Raw genomic sequence first — 24,901 nt, 5'->3', positions numbered from 1 at the left:
GGACAGAGAAGCCCCCGGAGGTGGATGTGGGGGGCACATACTTTCTCCATATTAATGTCTATGGATGTAGATGAGGACAGTGAAGCCCCCGGAGGTGGATGTGGGGGGCACATACTGTCTCCATATTAATGTCTATGGATGTAGATGAGGACAGTGAAGCCCCCGGAGGAGGATGTGGGGGGCACATACTTTCTCCATATTAATGTCTATGGATGTAGATGAGGACAGAGAAGCCCCCGGAGGTGGATGTGGGGGGCACATACTGTCTCCATATTAATGTCTATGGATGTAGATGAGGACAGAGAAGCCCCCGGAGGAGGATGTGGGGGCACATACTTTCTCCATATTAATGTCTATGGATGTATATGAGGACAGTGAAGCCCCCGGAGGAGGATGTGGGGGGCACATACTTTCTCCATATTAATGTCTATGGATGTAGATGAGGTCAGAGAAGCCCCCGGAGGTGGATGTGGGGGGCACATACTTTCTCCATATTAATGTCTATGGATGTATATGAGGACAGTGAAGCCCCCGGAGGTGGATGTGGGGGGCACATACTTTCTCCATATTAATGTCTATGGATGTAGATGAGGACAGTGAAGCCCCCGGAGGAGGATGTGGGGGGCACATACTTTCTCCATATTAATGTCTATGGATGTAGATGAGGACAGAGAAGCCCCCAGAGGTGGATGTGGGGGGCACATACTTTCTCCATATTAATGTCTATGGATGTAGATGAGGACAGAGAAGCCCCAGGAGGAGGATGTGGGGGGCACATACTTTCTCCATATTAATGTCTATGGATGTAGATGAGGACAGTGAAGCCCCCGGAGGTGGATGTGGGGGGCACATACTTTCTCCATATTAATGTCTATGGATGTAGATGAGGACAGAGAAGCCCCAGGAGGAGGATGTGGGGGGCACATACTGTCTCCATATTAATGTCTATGGATGTAGATGAGGACAGTGAAGCCCCCGGAGGAGGATGTGGGGGGCACATACTTTCTCCTAATTAATGTCTATGGATGTAGATCAGGACAGAGAAGCCCCCGGAGGTGGATGTGGGGGGCACATACTGTCTCCATATTAATGTCTATGGATGTAGATGAGGACAGTGAAGCCCCCGGAGGAGGATGTGGGGGGCACATACTTTCTCCTAATTAATGTCTATGGATGTAGATCAGGACAGAGAAGCCCCAGGAGGAGGATGTGGGGGGCACATACTTTCTCCATATTAATGTCTATGGATGTAGATGAGGACAGTGAAGCCCCCGGAGGTGGATGTGGGGGGCACATACTTTCTCCATATTAATGTCTATGGATGTAGATGAGGACAGTGAAGCCCCCGGAGGTGGATGTGGGGGGCACATACTTTCTCCATATTAATGTCTATGGATGTAGATGAGGACAGAGAAGCCCCAGGAGGAGGATGTGGGGGGCACATACTTTCTCCATATTAATATCTATGGATGTAGATGAGGACAGTGAAGCCCCCGGAGGTGGATGTGGGGGGCACATACTTTCTCCATATTAATGTCTATGGATGTAGATGAGGACAGTGAAGCCCCCGGAGGTGGATGTGGGGGGCACATACTTTCTCCATATTAATGTCTATGGATGTAGATGAGGACAGTGAAGCCCCCGGAGGTGGATGTGGGGGGCACATACTGTCTCCATATTAATGTCTATGGATGTAGATGAGGACAGTGAAGCCCCCGGAGGTGGATGTGGGGGGCACATACTGTCTCCATATTAATGTCTATGGATGTAGATGAGGACAGTGAAACCCCCGGAGGAAGATGTGGGGGGCACATACTGTCTCCATATTAATGTCTATGGATGTAGATGAGGACAGAGAAGCCCCCGGAGGAGGATGTGGGGGGCACATACTTTCTCCATATTAATGTCTATGGATGTAGATGAGGACAGTGAAGCCCCCGGAGGAGGATGTGGGGGGCACATACTTTCTCCATATTAATGTCTATGGATGTAGATGAGGACAGAGAAGCCCCCGGAGGAGGATGTGGGGGGCACATATTTTCTCCATATTAATATCTATGGATGTAGATGAGGACAGAGAAGCCCCCGGAAAAGGATGTGGGGGGCACATACTGTCTCCATATTAATGTCTATAGATGTAGATGAGGACAGTGAAGCCCCCGGAGGAGGATGTGGGGGGCACATACTTTCTCCATATTAATGTCTATGGATGTAGATGAGGACAGTGAAGCCCCCGGAGGAGGATGTGGGGGGCACATACTTTCTCCATATTAATGTCTATAGATGTAGATGAGGACAGAGAAGCCCCCGGAGGAAGATGTGGGGGGCACATACTTTCTCCATATTAATGTCTATAGATGTAGATGAGGTCAGAGAAGCCCCCGGAGGAGGATGTGGGGGGCACATACTTTCTCCATATTAATGTCTATGGATGTAGATGAGGACAGTGAAGCCCCCGGAGGTGGATGTGGGGGGCACATACTGTCTCCATATTAATGTCTATGGATGTAGATGAGGACAGTGAAGCCCCCGGAGGAGGATGTGGGGGGCACATACTTTCTCCATATTAATGTCTATAGATGTAGATGAGGTCAGAGAAGCCCCCGGAGGAGGATGTGGGGGGCACATACTTTCTCCATATTAATGTCTATGGATGTAGATGAGGACAGTGAAGCCCCCGGAGGAGGATGTGGGGGGCACATACTTTCTCCATATTAATGTCTATGGATGTAGATGAGGACAGAGAAGCCCCCGGAGGTGGATGTGGGGGGCACATACTTTCTCCATATTAATGTCTATGGATGTAGATGAGGACAGAGAAGCCCCCGGACGTGGATGTGGGGGGCACATACTTTCTCCATATTAATGTCTATAGATGTAGATGAGGACAGTGAAGCCCCCGGAGGAGGATGTGGGGGGCACATACTTTCTCCATATTAATGTCTATGGATGTAGATGAGGACAGTGAAGCCCCCGGAGGTGGATGTGGGGGGCACATACTTTCTCCATATTAATGTCTATGGATGTAGATGAGGACAGTGAAGCCCCCGGAGGAGGATGTGGGGGGCACATACTTTCTCCATATTAATGTCTATGGATGTAGATGAGGACAGTGAAGCCCCCGGAGGAGGATGTGGGGGGCACATACTGTCTCCATATTAATGTCTATAGATGTAGATGAGGACAGAGAAGCCCCCGGAGGAAGATGTGGGGGGCACATACTGTCTCCATATTAATGTCTATGGATGTAGATGAGGACAGTGAAGCCCCCGGAGGAGGATGTGGGGGGCACATACTTTCTCCATATTAATGTCTATGGATGTAGATGAGGACAGTGAAGCCCCCGGAGGAGGATGTGGGGGGCACATACTTTCTCCATATTAATGTCTATGGATGTAGATGAGGACAGAGAAGCCCCCGGAGGAAGATGTGGGGGGCACATACTGTCTCCATATTAATGTCTATGGATGTAGATGAGGACAGTGAAGCCCCCGGAGGAGGATGTGGGGGGCACATACTTTCTCCATATTAATGTCTATGGATGTAGATGAGGACAGTGAAGCCCCCGGAGGAGGATGTGGGGGGCACATACTTTCTCCATATTAATGTCTATGGATGTAGATGAGGACAGTGAAGCCCCCGGAGGTGGATGTGGGGGGCACATACTTTCTCCATATTAATATCTATGGATGTAGATGAGGACAGAGAAGCCCCCGGAGGAAGATGTGGGGGGCACATACTGTCTCCATATTAATGTCTATGGATGTAGATGAGGACAGTGAAGCCCCCGGAGGAGGATGTGGGGGGCACATACTTTCTCCATATTAATGTCTATGGATGTAGATGAGGACAGTGAAGCCCCCGGAGGTGGATGTGGGGGGCACATACTTTCTCCATATTAATGTCTATGGATGTAGATGAGGACAGTGAAGCCCCCGGAGGAGGATGTGGGGGGCACATACTTTCTCCATATTAATGTCTATGGATGTAGATGAGGACAGTGAAGCCCCCGGAGGAGGATGTGGGGGGCACATACTGTCTCCATATTAATGTCTATGGATGTAGATGAGGACAGTGAAGCCCCCGGAGGAGGATGTGGGGGGCACATACTGTCTCCATATTAATGTCTATGGATGTAGATGAGGTCAGAGAAGCCCCCGGAGGTGGATGTGGGGGGCACATACTTTCTCCATATTAATGTCTATGGATGTAGATGAGGACAGAGAAGCCCCCGGAGGAGGATGTGGGGGGCACATACTTTCTCCATATTAATGTCTATGGATGTAGATGAGGACAGTGAAGCCCCCGGAGGTGGATGTTGGGGGCACATACTTTCTCCATATTAATGTCTATGGATGTAGATGAGGTCAGAGAAGCCCCCGGAGGTGGATGTGGGGGGCACATACTTTCTCCATATTAATGTCTATGGATGTAGATGAGGACAGAGAAGCCCCCGGAGGAGGATGTGGGGGGCACATACTTTCTCCATATTAATGTCTATGGATGTAGATGAGGACAGAGAAGCCCCCGGAGGTGGATGTGGGGGGCACATACTTTCTCCATATTTATGTCTATGGATGTAGATGAGGACAGAGAAGCCCCCGGAGGTGGATGTGGGGGGCACATACTTTCTCCATATTAATGTCTATGGATGTAGATGAGGACAGAGAAGCCCCCGGAGGTGGTTGTGGGGGGCACATACTTTCTCCATATTTATGTCTATGGATGTAGATGAGGACAGAGAAGCCCCCGGAGGAGGATGTGGGGGGCACATACTTTCTCCATATTAATATCTATGGATGTAGATGAGGACAGAGAAGCCCCCGGAGGTGGTTGTGGGGGGCACATACTTTCTCCATATTAATATCTATGGATGTAGATGAGGACAGAGAAGCCCCTGGAGGTGGATGTGGGGGCACATACTTTCTCCATATTAATGTCTATGGATGTAGATGAGGACAGTGAAGCCCCCGGAGGTGGATGTGGGGGGCACATACTTTCTCCATATTAATGTCTATAGATGTAGATGAGGACAGTGAAGCCCCCGGAGGAGGATGTGGGGGGCACATACTTTCTCCATATTAATGTCTATGGATGTAGATGAGGACAGAGAAGCCCCCGGAGGTGGATGTGGGGGGCACATACTTTCTCCATATTAATGTCTATGGATGTAGATGAGGACAGTGAAGCCCCCGGAGGTGGATGTGGGGGGCACATACTTTCTCCATATTAATGTCTATGGATGTAGATGAGGACAGAGAAGCCCCCGGAGGAGGATGTGGGGGCACATACTTTCTCCATATTAATGTCTATGGATGTAGATGAGGACAGTGAAGCCCCCGGAGGTGGATGTGGGGGGCACATACTTTCTCCATATTAATGTCTATGGATGTAGATGAGGACAGAGAAGCCCCCGGAGGTGGATGTGGGGGGCACATACTTTCTCCATATTAATGTCTATGGATGTAGATGAGGACAGAGAAGCCCCCGGAGGTGGTTGTGGGGGGCTTTTCTGATGTGCTGCGCTATATCTTGGCTCTGTAGACATCGCCTCTCTCTCCCGTGTCCACCTTGGGCTCGTGGTCGTTCTCGTGGTCGTGCTCATGGTCGGATCCTGTGCTGGGATCTGACCTCTGTAACCGTCCGTCAGTGACACGGGTCGACTGCAGAGGACGACATTCACATCCTCCTCCAGCCTCGGCCGGCGGCTCTTGACAGCGGTAAATGAAGTCTTCGCAGCAGATGGCGGCCGCTTCATCAAAACTTACATTACGGAATAGGACTGAGGACACGACGCCAACAAAGCAAGGACATAAAGCTGCGCGCCGCGGAGACGGCCAACATTCCTATACATTACCGAGGAAGCAGGAAATAATCACATTGTATCAGACTGCTGCATTCATATATTAAAGGGACACTCACCCCAAACATCCGCTGTCTCCACCATCACAGGGCGGCCATAGGGTCACATCAGAGAACCGCAGAGGGTGTGATAGGGTCACAGCTGTACAAGGGGGGGGATGGGGTCACATAAGAGAACGACGCTGGGCGTGATGAGGTCACCTGAGAGATCCGCATGGGAGGTGATAAAATGGAAATATGAATTTATTGGGAAACCCACCGCGTTGTTGTGACACTGACACGGGTTGTGTTTTTTTGTTATTTTGGTGAATTAGCCGTTCTCTGCCTTTGGGAGGGTCACCTGGATCCTGTCCTCCTGACATTGCTGTCCCTTCTGCCGCTGGTTGGGTCACTCTTGCCTTGTAGACACTGACCTTCTGGGCTGCTCCAGGTGCTGCCTCAGGTCCTGTCCTCAGTCCAGGTGGGTTTTGCAGGTCCTCCGATGAGAGACCATCTAATGGCCCCCGATGCCGGACTCGTTATCTTCCGCTTTGATCATAAATGCCTTTTCATGAATTCTCTGATCAATGAAGGATTATAACAGGCGCTGCCCCCCCCCTCCCCCCACACATTAATGGACATGAAAGCTTCTCTGTCCATTTACAACCATTTATTGTGAAGAAACGTTCACTCCATGATGTATGTGACCCCCCCAGTGCCAGAAATCCCAGGCCAACTACTCATCCATTATCCAGGATTTAACCCCTCAACTCCTACCATCACTCATCATATCTGGTTTGTTTAGGGACGCTCATCTAAAGCCCAGACCATTAACCTGTGACACATAATGGGAGGAGGACTGTGATCTTTGATGGAAGGAGGACTGTGATCTTTGATGGATGGAGGACTGTGATCTATGATGGGAGGAGTACTGTGATCTATGATGGGAGGAGGACTGTGATCTATGATGGAAGGAGGACTGTGATCTATGATGGAAAGAGGACTGTGATCTATGATGTAAAGAGGACTGTGATCTATGATGGAAGGAGGACTGTGATCTATGATGGATGGAGGACTGTGATCTATGATGGGAGGAGGACTGTGATGTATGGTGGGAGGAGGACGGTGATCTATGATGGGAGGAGGACTGTGATCTATGATGGGAGGAGGACTGTGATGTATGATGGGAGGAGGACGGTGATCTATGATGGGAGGAGGACTGTGATCTATGATGGAAGGAGGACTGTGATCTATGATGGAAGGAGGACTGTGATCTATGATGTAAAGAGGACTGTGATCTATGATGGAAGGAGGACTGTGATCTATGATGAAAAGAGGACTGTGATCTATGATGGAAGGAGGACTGTGATCTATGATGGGAGGAGGACTGTGATGTATGGCGGAAGGAGGACGGTGATCTATGATGGGAGGAGGACTGTGATCTATGATGGAAGGAGGACTGTGATCTATGATGGAAGGAGGACTGTGATCTATGATAGGAGGAGGACTGTGATCTATGATAGGAGGAGGACTGTGATCTATGATGGAAGGAGGACTGTGATCTATGATGGAAGGAGGACTGTGATCTATGATGGGAGGAGGACTGTGATCTTTGATGGAAAGAGGACAGTGATCTATGATGGAAGGAGGACTGTGATCTATGATGGATGGAGGACTGTGATCTATGATGGGAGGAGTACTGTGATGTATGGTGGGAGGAGGACAGTGATCTATGATGGGAGGAGGACTGTGATCTATGATGGAAGGAGGACTGTGATCTATGATGGAAAGAGGACTGTGATCTATGATGTAAAGAGGACTGTGATCTATGATGGAAGGAGGACTGTGATCTATGATGGAAGGAGGACTGTGATCTATGATGTAAAGAGGACTGTGATCTATGATGGAAGGAGGACTGTGATCTATGATGGAAGGAGGACTGTGATCTATGATGTAAAGAGGACTGTGATCTATGATGTAAAGAGGACTGTGATCTATGATGGAAGGAGGACTGTGATCTATGATGTAAAGAGGACTGTGATCTATGATGGGAGGAGGACTGTGATCTATGATGGAAGGAGGACTGTGATCTATGATGGGAGGAGGACTGTGATGTATGGCGGAAGGAGGACGGTGATCTATGATGGGAGGAGGACTGTGATCTATGATGGGAGGAGGACTGTGATCTTTGATGGAAGGAGAACTGTGATCTTTGATGGAAGGAGGACTGTGATCTTTGATGGGAGGAGGACTGTGATCTATGATGGAAGGAGGACTGTGATCTTTGATGGAAGGAGGACTGTGATCTTTGATGGAAAGAGGACAGTGATCTATGATGGAAGGAGGACTGTGATCTATGATGGATGGAGGACTGTGATCTATGATGTAAAGAGGACTGTGATCTATGATGGAAGGAGGACTGTGATCTATGATGGGAGGAGGACTGTGATGTATGGTGGGAGGAGGACGGTGATCTATGATGGGAGGAGGACTGTGATCTATGATGGGAGGAGGACTGTGATGTATGATGGGAGGAGGACGGTGATCTATGATGGGAAGAGGACTGTGATCTATGATAGAAGGAGGACTGTGATCTGTGATGGAAGGCGGACTGTGATCTATGATGGAAGGAGGACTGTGATCTTTGATGGAAGGAGGACTGTGATCTTTGATGGAAAGAGGACAGTGATCTATGATGGAAGGAGGACTGTGATCTATGATGGATGGAGGACTGTGATCTATGATGTAAAGAGGACTGTGATCTATGATGGAAGGAGGACTGTGATCTATGATGGGAGGAGGACTGTGATGTATGGTGGGAGGAGGACGGTGATCTATGATGGGAGGAGGACTGTGATCTATGATGGGAGGAGGACTGTGATGTATGATGGGAGGAGGACGGTGATCTATGATGGGAGGAGGACTGTGATCTATGATGGAAGGAGGACTGTGATCTATGATGGAAGGAGAACTGTGATCTATGATGGGAGGAGGACTGTGATCTATGATGGAAGGAGAACTGTGATCTATGATGGGAAGAGGACTGTGATCTATGATAGAAGGAGGACTGTGATCTGTGATGGAAGGCGGACTGTGATCTATGATGGAAGGAGGACTGTGATCTATGATGGGAGGAGGACTGTGATCTATGATGGAAGGAGGACTGTGATCTATGATGGAAGGAGAACTGTGATCTATGATGGAAGGAGGACTGTGATCTATGATAGGAGGAGGACTGTGATCTATGATTGGAGGAGGACTGTGATCTATGATGGAAGGAGGACTGTGATCTATGATGGAAGGAGGACTGTGATCTATGATGGGAGGAGGACTGTGATCTATGATGTAAAGAGGACTGTGATCTATGATGGAAGGAGAACTGTGATCTATGATGGAAGGAGGACTGTGATCTATGATAGGAGGATGACTGTGATCTATGATGGAAGGAGGACTGTGATCTATGATGGAAGGAGGACTGTGATCTATGATGGAAGGAGAACTGTGATCTATGATGGAAGGAGGACTGTGATCTATGATGGGAGGAGGACTGTGATCTTTGGAAGGAGAACTGTGATCTATGATGGGAGGAGGACTGTGATATTTGATGGAAGGAGAACTGTGATCTATGATGGAAGGAGGACTGTGATCTATGATGGGAGGAGGACTGTGATCTATGATGGAAAGAGGATAGTGATCTATGATGGAAGGAGGACTGTGATCTTTGATGGAAGGAGAACTGTGATCTATGATGGAAGGAGGACTGTGATCTATGATGGAAGGAGGACAGTGATCTATGATGGAAGGAGGACTGTGATCTATGATGGAAGGAGAACTGTGATCTATGATGGAAGGAGGACTGTGATCTATGATGGAAGGAGGACTGTGATCTATGATGGAAGGAGGACAGTGATCTATGATGGAAGGAGGACTGTGATCTATGATGGAAGGAGGACTGTGATCTATGATGGGAGGAGAACTGTGATCTGTGATGGAAGGAGAACTGTGATCTATGATGGAAGGAGAACTGTGATCTTTGATGGAAGGAGAACTGTGATCTTTGATGGAAGGAGAACTGTGATCTATGATGGAAGGAGGACTGTGATCTATGATGGGAGGAGGACTGTGATCTTTGATGGAAGGAGGACTGTGATCTATGATGGGAGGAGGACTGTGATCTATGATGGGAGGAGGACGGTGTCCTATGTTGGGGCTGTGATATGTTCTGTACATGGTCAGACACAGGGGTGAGTGTTGTGAATTCTGTGGCAGAGCTCCCTCCTGTGGTCACAAGTGGTACTTCGGCTGATTCTGTGAGCTTCCGTTGGTGGAGGAAAGTGGTACTGTGGCTTCTGAGTTTCCCTCCTCAGGTTATGTGGTGAAGTCGTTAGGTGCTGCTCTATTTGACTCCACCTGGTGCTTTGATCCTGGCCTCCGGTCAATGTTCTAGTATTGGACCTGTTTCCTCCTGGATCGTTCCTGTGGCCTGCTGCTCTGCATAGCTAAGTTCTGCTTTGCTATTTTGTTTGCTGTTTTTTTCTGTCCAGCTTGTATATTTGTTTTTTCCTGCTTGCTGGAAGCTCTGGGACGCAGAGGGTGTACCTCCGTGCCGTTAGTTCGGTACGGAGGGTCTTTTTGCCCCCTTTGCGTGGTTTTTGTAGGGTTTTGTGTTGACCGCAAAGTTACCTTTCCTATCCTTGCTCTGTTCAGAAAGTCGGGCCTCACTTTGCTAAATTTATTTCATCTCTACGTTTGTCTTTTCATCTTTACTCACAGTCATTATATGTGGGGGCTGCCTTTTCCTTTGGGGTATTTCTCTGAGGCAAGGTAGGCTTATTTTCTATCTTCAGGCTAGCTAGTTTCTCAGGCTGTGCCGAGTTGCATAGGGAGCGTTAGGCGCAATCCACGGCTGCCTCTAGTGTGGTTGGAGAGGATTAGGGATTGCGGTCAGCAGAGTTCCCACGTCTCAGAGCTCGTTCTATGTTTTTGGGTTATTGTCAGGTCACTGTATGTGCTCTGACCTCTATGTCCATTGTGGTACTGAATTATCTTATCATAACAGTACTGGAGGCCAAAAGTACTAATGATTCTCAATAGAGGGAAAAAAGAAGTTCTGAGACCATTTTTTTTTCTCTGCACTGTGTTTTGCCTTTTTTTTTCCCCTAGACATTTGGGTGGTTCAGGACACAGGTGTAGCAATGGACATTAAAGGTCTGTCTTCATGTGTGGATCAGCTCACGGCAAGAGTACAAAATATTCAAGACTTTGTGGTTCAGAATTCTATGTTAGAACCGAGAATTCCTATTCCTGATTTGTTTTTTGGAGATAGAACTAAATTTCTGAGTTTCAAAAATAATTGTAAACTATTTCTGGCTTTGAAACCTCGCTCCTCTGGTGACCCAGTTCAACAAGTTAGGATCATTATTTCTTTATTACGTGGCGACCCTCAGGACTGGGCATTTTCTCTTGCGTCAGGAGATCCTGCATTAAGTAATATCGATGCGTTTTTCCTGGCGCTCGGATTGCTGTACGATGAACCTAATTCAGTGGATCAGGCAGAGAAAAATTTGCTGGCTCTGTGTCAGGGTCAGGATGAGATAGAGGTATACTGTCAAAAATTTAGAAAGTGGTCCGTCCTCACTCAGTGGAATGAAGGTGCGCTCGCAGCTATTTTCAGAAAGGGTCTCTCTGAAGCCCTTAAGGATGTCATGGTGGGATTTCCTATGCCTGCTGGTCTGAATGAGTCTATGTCTTTGGCCATTCAGATCGGTCGACGCTTGCGTGAGCGTAAATCTGTGCACCATTTGGCGGTATTACCTGAGCTTAAACCTGAGCCTATGCAGGCGATAGGACTTTGACCAGAGTTGAACGGCAAGAACACAGACGTCTGAATGGGCTGTGTTTCTACTGTGGTGATTCCACTCATGCTATCTCTGATTGTCCTAAGCGCACTAAGCGGTTCGCTAGGTCTGCCACCATTGGTACGGTACAGTCAAAATTTCTTCTGTCCGTTACCTTGATCTGCTCTTTGTCATCGTATTCTGTCATGGCATTTGTGGATTCAGGCGCTGCCCTGAATTTGATGGACTTGGAGTATGCTAGGCGTTGTGGGTTTTTCTTGGAGTCCTTGCAGTGTCCTATTCCATTGAGAGGAATAGATGCTACGCCTTTGGCCAAGAATAAGCCTCAGTACTGTACCCAGCTGACCATGTGCATGGCTCCTGCACATCAGGAGGTTATTCGCTTTCTGGTGTTGCATAATCTGCATGATGTGGTCGTGTTGGGGTCGCCATGGCTACAAGTCCATAATCCAGTATTAGATTGGAAATCCATGTCTGTGTCCAGCTGGGGTTGTCAGGGGGTACATGGTGATGTCCCATTTCTGACTATTTCGTCATCCACCCCTTCTGAGGTTCCAGAGTTCTTGTCTGATTACCGGGATGTATTTGATGAGCCCAAGTCCGATGCCCTACCTCCGCATAGGGATTGTGATTGTGCTATCGATTTGATTCCTGGTAGTAAATTCCCAAAAGGTCGACTGTTTAATTTATCTGTGCCTGAGCACGCCGCTATGCGGAGTTATGTGAAGGAGTCCTTGGAGAAGGGGCATATTCGCCCGTCATCGTCGCCATTAGGAGCAGGGTTCTTTTTTGTAGCCAAGAAGGATGGTTCGCTGAGACCTTGTATAGATTACCGCCTTCTAAATAAGATCACGGTTAAATTTCAGTACCCCCTGCCATTGTTATCTGATTTGTTTGCTCGGATTAAGGGGGCTAGTTGGTTCACCAAGATAGATCTTCGTGGTGCGTATAATCTGGTGCGAATCAGGCGAGGAGATGAATGGAAAACTGCATTTAATACGCCCGAGGGCCATTTTGAGTATCTAGTAATGCCATTCGGACTTGCCAATGCTCCATCAGTGTTTCAGTCCTTTATGCATGACATCTTCCGAGAGTACCTGGATAAATTCCTGATTGTGTACTTGGATGACATCTTGATCTTCTCGGATGATTGGGAGTCTCATGTGAAGCAGGTCAGAACGGTGTTTCAGGTCCTGCGTGCTAATTCTTTGTTTGTGAAGGGATCAAAGTGTCTCTTTGGTGTTCAGAAGGTTTCATTTTTGGGGTTCATCTTTTCCCCTTCTACTATCGAGATGGACCCTGTTAAGGTCCAAGCCATCCATGATTGGACTCAGCCGACATCTCTGAAAAGTCTGCAAAAGTTCCTGGGCTTTGCTAATTTTTATCGTCGCTTCATCTGCAATTTTTCTAGTATTGCTAAACCATTGACCGATTTGACCAAGAAGGGTGCTGATTTGGTCAATTGGTCTTCTGCTGCTGTGGAAGCTTTTCAAGAGTTGAAGCGTCGTTTTTCTTCTGCCCCTGTGTTGTGTCAACCAGATGTTTCGCTTCCATTCCAGGTCGAGGTTGATGCTTCTGAGATTGGAGCAGGGGCTGTTTTGTCGCAGAGAAGTTCTGATTGCTCGGTGATGAAACCATGCGCCTTCTTTTCCAGGAAGTTTTCGCCTGCTGAGCGAAATTATGATGTGGGCAATCGAGAGTTGCTGGCCATGAAGTGGGCATTCGAGGAGTGGCGTCATTGGCTTGAAGGAGCTAAGCATCGCGTGGTGGTATTGACTGATCATAAGAACTTGACTTATCTCGAGTCTGCCAAGCGGTTGAATCCTAGACAGGCTCGTTGGCCCTGTTTTTTGCCCGTTTTGACTTTGTGATTTCGTACCTTCCGGGCTCTAAAAATGTGAAGGCGGATGCTCTGTCTAGGAGTCTTGTGCCCGACTCTCCGGGCTTATCTGAGCCGGCGGGTATCCTCAAAGAGGGAGTAATTGTGTCTGCCATCTCCCCTGATTTGCGGCGGGTGCTGCAAAAATTTCAGGCTAATAAACCTGATCGTTGCCCAGCGGAGAAACTGTTTGTCCCTGATAGGTGGACGAATAAAGTTATCTCTGAGGTTCATTGTTCGGTGTTGGCTGGTCAACCTGGAATCTTTGGTACCAGAGAGTTAGTGGCTAGATCCTTTTGGTGGCCATCGCTGTCGCGGGATGTGCGTTCTTTTGTGCAGTCCTGTGGGATTTGTGCTCGGGCTAAGCCCTGCTGTTCTCGTGCCAGTGGGTTGCTTTTGCCCTTGCCGGTCCCGAAGAGGCCTTGGACACATATCTCTATGGATTTTATTTCGGATCTCCCCGTCTCTCAAAAGATGTCAGTCATTTGGGTGGTCTGTGATCGTTTCTCTAAGATGGTCCATTTGGTACCCTTGTCTAAATTACCTTCCTCCTCTGATTTGGTGCCATTGTTCTTCCAGCATGTGGTTCGTTTACATGGCATTCCAGAGAATATCGTTTCTGACAGAGGTTCCCAGTTTGTTTCGAGGTTTTGGTGAGCCTTTTGTGGTAGGATGGGCATTGACTTGTCTTTTTCCTCGGCTTTCCATCCTCAGACTAATGGCCAGACCGAACGAACCAATCAGACCTTGGAAACATATCTGAGATGCTTTGTTTCTGCTGATCAGGATGACTGGGTGTCCTTTTTGCCTTTGGCTGAGTTCGCCCTTAATAATCGGGCCAGCTCGGCTACCTTGGTTTCGCCGTTTTTCTGCAACTCTGGGTTCCATCCTCGTTTCTCTTCAGGGCAGGTTGAGTCTTCGGACTGTCCTGGTGTGGATACTGTGGTGGACAGGTTGCAGCAGATTTGGACTCATGTAGTGGACAATTTGACCTTGTCCCAGGAGAGGGCTCAACGTTTCGCTAATCGCAGACGCTGTGTGGGTCCCCGACTTCGTGTTGGGGATTTGGTTTGGTTATCTTCTCGTCATATTCCTATGAAGGTTTCCTCTCCTAAGTTTAAACCTCGTTTCATTGGTCCGTATAGGATTTCTGAGGTTCTTAATCCTGTGTCTTTTCGTCTGACCCTTCCAGATTCTTTTTCCATACATAACATATTCCATAGGTCATTGTTGCGGAGATACGTGGCACCTATGGTTCCATCTGTTGATCCTCCTGCCCCGGTTTTGGTGGAGGGGGAGTTGGAGTATAATGTGGAGAAGATTTTGGATTCTCGTGTTTCAAGACGGAAACTCCAGTATCTGGTTAAGTGGAAGGGTTATGCTCAGGAAGATAATTTCTGGGTCTTTGCCTCTGATGTCCATGCTCCCGATCTTGTTCATGCCTTTCATATGGCTCATCCTGGTCGTCCTGGGGGCTCTGGTGAGGGTTCGGTGACCCCTCCTCAAGGGGGGGTACTGTTGTGAATTCTGTGGCAGAGCTCCCTCCTGTGGTCACAAGTGGTACTTCGGCTGATTCTCTCTGTGAGCTTCCGTTGGTGGAGGAAAGTGGTACTGCGGCTTCTGAGTTTCCCTCCTCAAATTATGTGGTGAAGTCGTTAGGTGCTGCTCTGTTTGACTCCACCTGGTGCTTTGAACCTGGCCTCCAGTCAATGTTCTAGTATTGGACCTGTTTCCTCCTGGATCGTTCCTGTGGCCTGCTGCTCTGCATAGCTAAGTTCTGCTTTGCTATTTTGTTTGCTGTTTTTTTCTGTCCAGCTTGTATATTTGTTTTTTCCTGCTTGCTGGAGGCTCTGGGACGCAGAGGGTGTACCTCCGTGCCGTTAGTTCGGTACGGAGGGTCTTTTTGCCCCCTTTGCGTGGTTTTTGTAGGGTTTTGTGTTGACTGCAAAGTTACCTTTCCTATCCTCGCTCTGTTCAGAAAGTCGGGCCTCACTTTGCTAAATTTATTTCATCTCTACGTTTGTCTTTTCATCTTTACTCACAGTCATTATATGTGGGGGCTGCCTTTTCCTTTGGGGTATTTCTCTGAGGCAAGGTAGGCTTATTTTCTATCTTCAGGCTAGCTAGTTTCTCAGGCTGTGTCGAGTTGCATAGGGAGCGTTAGGCGCAATCCACGGCTGCCTCTAGTGTGGTTGGAGAGGATTAGGGATTGCGGTCAGCAGAGTTCCCACGTCTCAGAGCTCGTTCTATGTTTTTGGGTTATTGTCAGGTCACTGTATGTGCTCTGACCTCTATGTCCATTGTGGTACTGAATTATCTTATCATAACAGGTGAGTGTGTCTGACCGTGTACAGAACATATCACATCTCCTGGGCAGGGGAGGAGGCAAAAGACAACACTGACATTACATCAGGAGATCACAGAGGATTCATTTTGTGAGGTAAAATATTTCATTGACTTTTTAAACAATATTTTACCTCACATAATGTATCCTCTGTGATCTCCTGCTGTAATGTCAGTATTGTATTTTGCTTCCTCCCCTGCCCAGAAGATGCGATATGTTCTGTACACGGTCAGACACAGACAATTTTTATAATGATCTTTCGTTTGTGGGAAAACCCCTTTATAAAGCAAATATCAACGCCAACATGGCTCCTCCTAAAAAGTATGCCAATGACAATGAACGGAAAGCAGCAAAGGCACAACGTCGAAGACAACAAAGGGCAAATGAGACTCTTGAAGAGCAACAGCATCGCTGGGACAAAAACAATGTATATAAGTGTAGTATAGTACAATGTATAATGTTCAAAAAATTATAATCAATGAAGGACCACAAGACAGGTAATTACTGTGTATGACACTAAGTATGCGACCTGATGTAGTTTTAATTGTATAATATATGTATATGTATGCAATATATTGGGACGATAGTCCCAGATCATAGGGAACCCCCCAATTAATGGATCCTACAAGAGATTGGAGTAAATAATCCCTGCTTGATGCGTATGCGTCATGTTCAATTTTGAAGATAATATCAATTTTTTACATTTTAAGAAATGATTAAAATAATGTCAGAAGACACTAATGGGCAAACAATATAAACATATAAAGTATTAGGTCACGGGTGAGGACCAAATAAAGTAACGCAAGGATCCATAGTAGGCAAACAGTAGCTATTGGCAATATATTATTATTATTTATTATTATAGCGCCATTTATTCCATGGCGCTTTACATGTGAGGAGGGTATACATAGCAAAAACAGGTACAATAATCTTGAACATTACAAGTCACAACTGGTACAGGAGGAGTGAGGACCCTGCCCGTGAGGGCTCACAATCTACAAGGGATGGGTGAGGATACAGGAGGAGAGAGGACCCTGCCCGCGAGGGCTCACAATCTACAAGGGATGGGTGAGGATACAGGAGGAGAGAGAACCCTGCCCGCGAGGGCTCACAATCTACAAGGGATGGGTGAGGATACAGGAGGAGAGAGGACCCTGCCCGCCAGGGCTCACAATCTACAAGGGATGGGTGAGGATACAGGAGGAGAGAGGACTCTGCCCGTCAGGGCTCACAATCTACAAGGGATGGGTGAGGATACAGGAGGAGAGAGGACCCTGCCCGCGAGGGCTCACAATCTACAAGGGATGGGTGAGGATACAGGAGGAGAGAGAACCCTGCCCGCGAGGGCTCACAATCTACAAGTGATGGGTGAGGATACAGGAGGAGAGAGGACCCTGCCCGCGAAGGCTCACAATCTACAAGGGATGGGTGAGGATACAGGAGGAGAGAGGACCCTGCCCGCCAGGGCTCACAATCTACAAGGGATGGGTGAGGATACAGGAGGAGAGAGGACCCTGCCCGCCAGGGCTCACAATCTACAAGGGATGGGTGAGGATACAGGAGGAGAGAGAACCCTGCCCGCGAGGGCTCACAATCTACAAGGGATGGGTGAGGATACAGGAGGAGAGAGGACCCTGCCCGCGAAGGCTCACAATCTACAAGTGATGGGTGAGGATACAGGAGGAGAGAGGACCCTGCCCGCAAGGGCTCACAATCTACAAGGGATGGGTGAGGATACAGGAGGAGAGAGGACCCTGCCCGCCAGGGCTCACAATCTACAAGGGATGGGTGAGGATACAGGAGGAGAGAGGACCCTGCCCGCGAGGGCTCACAATCTACAAGGGATGGGTGAGGATGCAGGGGGAGAGAGGACCCTGCCCGCCAGGGCTCACAATCTACAAGGGATGGGTGAGGATGCAGGAGGAGAGAGGACCCTGCCCGCGAGGGCTCACAATCTACAAGGGATGGGTGAGGATACAGGAGGAGAGAGGACCCTGCCCGCGAGGGCTCACAATCTACAAGGGATGGGTGAGGATACAGGAGGAGAGAGGACCCTGCCCGCGAGGGCTCACAATCTACAAGGGATGGGTGAGGATACAGGAGGAGAGAGAACCCTGCCCGCGAGGGCTCACAATCTACAAGGGATGGGTGAGGATACAGGAGGAGAGAGGACCCTGCCCGTGAGGGCTCACAATCTACAAGTGATGGGTGAGGATACAGGAGGAGAGAGGACCCTGCCCGCGAGGGCTCACAATCTACAAGGGATGGGTGAGGATACAGGAGGACAGAGAACCCTGCCCGTGAGGGCTCACAATCTACAAGTGATGGGTGAGGATACAGGAGGAGAGAGGACCCTGCCCGCGAGGGCTCACAGTCTACAAGGGATGGGTGAGGATACAGGAGGAGAGAGGACCCTGCCCGTGAGGGCTCACAATCTACAAGTGATGGGTGAGGATACAGGAGGAGAGAGGACCCTGCCCGCGAGGGCTCACAGTCTACAAGGGATCGGTGAGGATACAGGAGGAGAGAGGACCCTGCCCGTGAGGGCTCACAATCTACAAGTGATGGGTGAGGATACAGGAGGAGAGAGGACCCTGCCCGCCAGGGCTCACAATCTACAAGGGATGGGTGAGGATACAGGAGGAGAGAGGACCCTGCCCACGAGGGCTCACAATCTACAAGGTATGGGTGAGGATACAGGAGGACAGAGAACCCTGCCCGCCAGGGCTCACAATCTACAAGGGATGGGTGAGGATACAGGAGGAGAGAGGACCCTGCCCACGAGGGCTCACAATCTACAAGGGATGGGTGAGGATACAGGAAGAGAGCGATGAAGTAGTGTGCTTGAATCTATAAGTGAACAAGTACGTGTGTTTAAATGGATGGATAAAAACATGCTAAGGAATGGCTGTAAATGTTAATAAAGGTAATACCAGTGCTCACCCATGTGAAGGACTGTCCTTAATGTGAGTCTGTGACCCCATCGCTCGTTTCACACGGGCTTCCTCAGGGGCGTTGATGTCATGGCACAGGACATGTGACCCGACGTCACCGTTCACCTGACGCAGGCGCCCGTGACATCCGGGTTCCTCCTGGCGGCGCATGCTGCAACATCCTCTAAGGCCTCCTCTAATTGGCACTATCCTTTTTAAACCTCCTGGCTCTTGATAGACCCTACTCTCTGACGAAGGACTTTATCCGAAACGCGCATCGGGGTGTGTGTGCCGCACTCACCCCTCTGACCACCCAGGTCTCCTTTCATATACCCTGCTTTATTGTCTCTCCATGGGTATCTAAACGTATACATGTGGGAGTATTGATTACTCCAGCGCTGTAGCTACTACTCTATAGTTAACTTCCCTGGCAATCTGCCTACATTAGAGCTTTGGGTCCATTACCTCTTAGTTGTAGACACCCTCATCTAGCTGCTGGATACTTATCTATATACTTCCCTCCTGCCTAGAGACATATGATACTATATGCCATTACTGTGTGTATATACACTCTTGTATTTACTATACAGTGATCTTTTTGGCTACGGATGTTTTTTCCACACCACAGGCGGTACACATATGATGACCATTACTCCATCCGTAGGCCTAACTTGTAGACACATTTTCTACACTATAGGCGATACGTATGATGTGCCATTGCTCCATTTACAGCCCCAGCATACTATATGCCATCATGCCATCTTCCTATCTATAATATGTTGTATAGAGAATGCTGGATGTTCCATCAGGTCCCCCCAGAGCCGGTACCACACACAGTGATTGTGGACCTTGTGTCCGGTGTTTTCTGCTTTCTCCCTTGATCCGGATGCTCTGCCATGTGCCCATTAGCAGGTATAGTCAGCCCTGTAAATCAGACATATGTCATATACTATTGCCGCGCTCTGTAGCGGATACTCTAGATATCGCCTGCGCTTCGTATTGTAGTGAACTTATTGTTTACAGATAAATGAGGGTAAATTCCGCTCCATTTCCTTTCATGACAAGGAATCTCATTGATATTCAGACGCAGCGTTTGTGCATAAATGTAATTACTTCAGGACTAAATTGGTACAAATAAGACTCGTGTTTCTTCACAACTTCAAGCTCAGATTAGAAATTAAAGTGAAGTAAATGTCATTTAATCCATGGGGTGGGAGCGGCGGGACCTTGTGACTGTAGATCGGGTGTCTTCTCCTGTCATCCAGTAATCCATGAGAATCTTCCTGATTTTATAGAAAGGTGACCTTGTGTTTTCTATCACAGATCTCGTCTCGCTCACTTTCTTACCGACTGTCAGCCGGACCCGCGATCGGTGAGCGGATGCCTGAAGGAGAACTATGCGGAATGCCTGCTGGCATACTCCGGTCTCATCGGTAGGAACCCTCTGTATACAAGTAGCACCGCTGGGATCTGTGTCACACATGATACATTGTTGCAGAGTGTGTGGATACATTGATTGAGGCATTATCTGTACTGTGTGAATGGGCATTAGAACACAAAGTGACCATTAAGGATTACTTGTAGCACATGATGTATGAGTCACCAGCTTATTATCACTGAGGCTCTCCCAGTCACTTGCTCCTGACCTCTAATGGTTATTACGCTCCCTATTAATATAAATCACCAGTCAGTGCTCATAATAACTGAGATTCCCGAGATGATGGCTGGCTTATCATCTGCTGTTTCTGTGGTTACAGGCACAGGTATCACCCCGAATTACATTGAATCCAGCAGCCTCAGCGTGTCCCCCTGGTGCGACTGCAGCAGCAGCGGAAACTACATTGATGACTGCTTGAAATTCCTAAACTTCTTCAAGGATAACCTCTGCCTGAGTAAGTCTGAGCGAGCCCTGAAATACCTGTTACTAATTAATAGCTAATAATACACCCAGCCCCGCGAGCTCAGCTGTGGGTGCTCATTACTACGCTGTTCCTTTACATTTAAGAGACATTTTACCAAATGGAAATCAATTCAGTTGACTCGGAGGAAAACGATCTTTCTAAAGCGTTTCGCGAAATTCACCGCAACTCATTCCATTTTGCTTTTTCTTATAGGGACAATAAATGCCGCAGTTTAGTTTTTAATTTTATACTTTTTAATATTTCACAGCTATGATATCTTCTTTATCCCATATCAACCCAAGGTTATTCCACACTTTTACCTCCTTCCTCCACCGTCCGCTGCCCCCTCTTACTCCTACAGAATACTTTGTCTCAAATTTCAAAAATAAGATCGACCAAATCAGACAAGTCTTTACTAATCAACCACCACAGCCCCCTAATTAACAGACCAATGCCGACTCCCCATAACCTTCCTCCCCACCATCACTGAAGGGCAGCTTGCTCATCTTCTCTCCAAGTCGCTCCTCACCACTTGTGCACTTGACCCCATCCCACCTCCCCCCAACCTCACCACCACACTTATCCGCGCCCTAACCCATCTTTTCACCCTATTATTAACCTCTGGTGTCTTCCATTCTGCTTTCTAATGTGCAATAATCAGACCTATCCTGAAGAAACCATCCCTCGACCCAACCTCTACATACAGCTATCATTGCATATTACTGCTCCTGTTCACCTCCAAACTCCTCAAACTGCATGTTCATTCTGGACTTTCCTCCCACCACCCAGAACTGCTGTGACCAAAATTACCAATGAGTTGCTGACTGCTAATTCCAACATCCAATTTTCTATACTTCTCCTCCTGGACCTGTCCTCCACGTTCTACATTACTCTATGCTCCTCCTAAACCGGTCCTCCACCTTCTACATTACTCAGTGCTCCTCCTCCTAAACCTGTCCTCCACCTTCTACATTACTCAGTGCTCCTCCTCCTAAACCTGTCCTCCACCTTCTACATTACTCAGTGCTCCTCCTCCTAAACCTGTCCTCCACCTTCTACATTACTCAGTGCTCCTCCTCCTGGACCTGTCTTCTGCCTTCTACATTACTTTGTGCTCCTCCTCATTGACATGTCCTCCACCTTCTACATTACTCTGCTCCTCCTAGACCTGTCCTCCACCTTCTACATTACTCTGTCCTCCTGCTCCTGGACCTGTCTTCTGCCTTCTACATTACTCTGTTCTCCTCCTCATTGACATGTCCTCCACCTTCTACATTACTCTGTGCTCCTCCTAGACCTGTCCTCCACCTTCTACATTACTCTGTCCTCCTGCTCCTGGACCTGTCTTCTGCCTTCTACATTACTCTGTGCTCCTCCTCATTGACCTGTCCTCCGCCTTCTACATTACTCTGTCCTCCTCCTCGCGGACTTGTCCTCTGCCTTCTACATTACTCTGTGCTCCTCCTAGACCTGTCCTCCACCTTCTACATTACTCTGTGCTCCTCCTCCTAGACCTGTCCTCCACCTTCTACATTATTCAGTGCTCCTCCTCCTGGACCTGTCCTCCGCCTTCTACATTACTCTGCTCCTCCTAGACCTGTCCTCTGCCCTCTACATTACTCTGTGCTCCTCCTAGACCTGTGCTCCTCCTCCTAGATCTGTCCTCTGCCTTCTACATTACTCTGTGCTCCTCCTAGACCTGTCCTCTGCCTTCTACATTACTCTGTGCTCCTCCTAGACCTGTGCTCCTCCTCCTGGACCTGTCCTCCACCTTCTACATCACTCTGTGCTCCTCCTAGACCTGTCTTCTGCCTTCTACATTACTCTGTACTCTTCCTAGTCTTCTCCCCTTCCTTCTACATTACTCTGTGCTTCTCCTCCTAGACCTGTCCTCTGCCTTCTACATTACTCTGTGCTCCTCCTAGGCCTGTCCTCTGCCTTCTACATTACTCTGTACTCTTCCTCATAGACCTGTCCTCTGCCTTCTACATTACCCTGTGCTCCTCATAGACCTGTCCTCTGCCTTCTACATTACCCTGTGCTCCTCATAGACCTGTCCTCTACCTTCTACATTACCCTGTGCTCCTCATAGACTTGTCCTCTGCCTTGTACATTACCCTGTGCTCCTCATAGACCTGTCCTCTACCTTCTACATTACCCTGTGCTCCTCATAGACCTGTCCTCTACCTTCTACATTACCCTGTGCTCCTCATAGACCTGTCATTTGCCTTCTACATTACTTTGCTCCTCATAGACCTGTCCTCTGCCTTCTACATTACCCTGTGCTCCTCATAGACCTGTCCTCTGCCTTCTACATTACCCTGTGCTCCTCATAGACCTGTCATCTGCCTTGTACATTACTTTGCTCCTCATAGACCTGTCCTCTACCTTCTACATAACCCTGTGCTCCTCATAGACCTGTCCTCTACCTTCTACATTTCCCTGTGCTCCTCATAGACCTGGCCTCTACCTTCTACATTACCCTGTGCTCCTCATAGACCTGTCCTCTACCTTCTACATTACCCTTTGCTCCTCATAGACCTGTCCTCTACCTTCTACATTACCCTGTGCTCCTCATAGACCTGTCCTCTACCTTCTACATTACCCTGTGCTCCTCACAGACCTGTCTTCTACCTTCTACATTACCCTGCGCTCCTCATAGACCTGTCCTCTGCCTTCTACATTACCCTGCGCTCCTCATAGACCTGTCCTCTACCTTCTACATTACCCTGTGCTCCTCATAGACCTGTCCTCTACCTTCTACATTACCCTGTGCCCCTCATAGACCTGTCCTCTACCTTCTACATTACCCTGTGCTCCTCATAGACCTGTCCTCTACCTTCTACATTACCCTCTGCTCCTCATAGACCTGTCCTCTACCTTCTATATTACCCTGTGCTCCTTATAGACCTGTCCTCTGCTTTCTACATTACTCTGTGGTCCTCATAGACCTGTCCTTCCTCCTAGTACAGATCCTTTCTTCCCTCGGTATCATAGACCTTGCCCTCCCCGGGATTTGCTCACACCTCACCAACCCGCACATTCAGCGTCTCCCACTCCCTCCTACACTACTTCCTCATCCCGCACTCTCTCTCTTGTTGTCCCTCAAGGGTCTGCCTGGGACCCTACTCCTCTCCATTTATACCTATGACCTGGGTCAACTCATAAAGTCCCATGGCTTCCAGTACCATTTACACACTGATGACACTCAGATCTACATCTCTGGCCCAAACGTCACGTCTTTCCTGTTCAGAATCCCAGCATGTCTATCAGCCATACCCTCCTCCTTCTTCTCCTCCTGCTTGCTAGAACTTAATGTGAACAAAATCCAACTCCTCAGCTTTCCTCTATCTCACCTAACACCCCCCCCTATAGATAAAATCACATTTCCCCTGTGGACATCGGACATTCACTGCCTCAGAGTAACCTCGATTCTGCTTTGTCCTTCATACCAAACATCCAAGCTTTTGCCACCTCCAACTCAAAATATTCCCAGAATCCATCTTTTCCTCAACCCTGAATCTACTAAAATGCTTGTGCCCTCATGATCTCCTGCTTAGACTACTGCAATATCCTCTTCTGTGGCCTCCCTGCTAACACTCTCGCACGTCTCCAGTCCGTCCTTAACTCTACTACCTCACTAATCCACATCTCTCCTCACTACTCATCAGCTTCCCCCTCTGCAATTGGCTCCAAATTCCCTCAGCGTATCCAGTTCAGACTACTGACATTGACCTCCAAAGCCATCCATAACCTGTCTCCTCCATGTATCTCTGAACTAATCTCCCAATATTTTCTAACACACAACCTCTGGTCATCCCAGGACCTCCTTCTGTCCTCCACACTTATACTTTCCTCACCAAATCACCTCCAAGACTCATCCTGAGAATCCTTCATCCAACCTGTCCGATTGTCTACCACAGTCAGAACTTTCAGATGGAACTTGAAAACACATCTCTTCAAGAAAGCTACAGCCTGCAATGACAGCACTGCTGCCTTCCCACCTCCGGAGTCACTGCCTCCCCACCACCAGAGCTGTCTCTTCAGGTCTACCAGAGCTGCCACCTCCCCATCACCGGAGCTGTCTCCTCATCACTACCGGAGCTGTCTCCTCATCACTACCGGAGCTGTCTCCTCATCACTAC

At 48.4% G+C, this 24,901-nt stretch overlaps 1 protein-coding gene across 1 annotated transcript in view; it reads left to right on the top strand.

Annotated features, from left to right (window-relative positions):
- Positions 1–24,901, top strand: part of GFRA1 (GDNF family receptor alpha 1) — a 300,260-nt gene that overhangs the window by 242,902 nt on the left and 32,457 nt on the right. The window contains exons 5-6 of the mRNA XM_069754383.1: positions 20,179–20,288; positions 20,613–20,747. Coding sequence (XP_069610484.1) covers positions 20,179–20,288; positions 20,613–20,747 — 245 coding nt within the window. The remainder of the gene's footprint in view (positions 1–20,178; positions 20,289–20,612; positions 20,748–24,901) is intronic.

Source organism: Ranitomeya imitator, chromosome 2 (genome assembly GCF_032444005.1).
Source record: "Ranitomeya imitator isolate aRanImi1 chromosome 2, aRanImi1.pri, whole genome shotgun sequence".
NCBI lineage: Eukaryota > Metazoa > Chordata > Amphibia > Anura > Dendrobatidae > Ranitomeya > Ranitomeya imitator.
The sequence above is the reverse complement of the archived record's forward strand: the minus strand, read 5'-3'. Positions and strand labels throughout refer to the sequence as shown.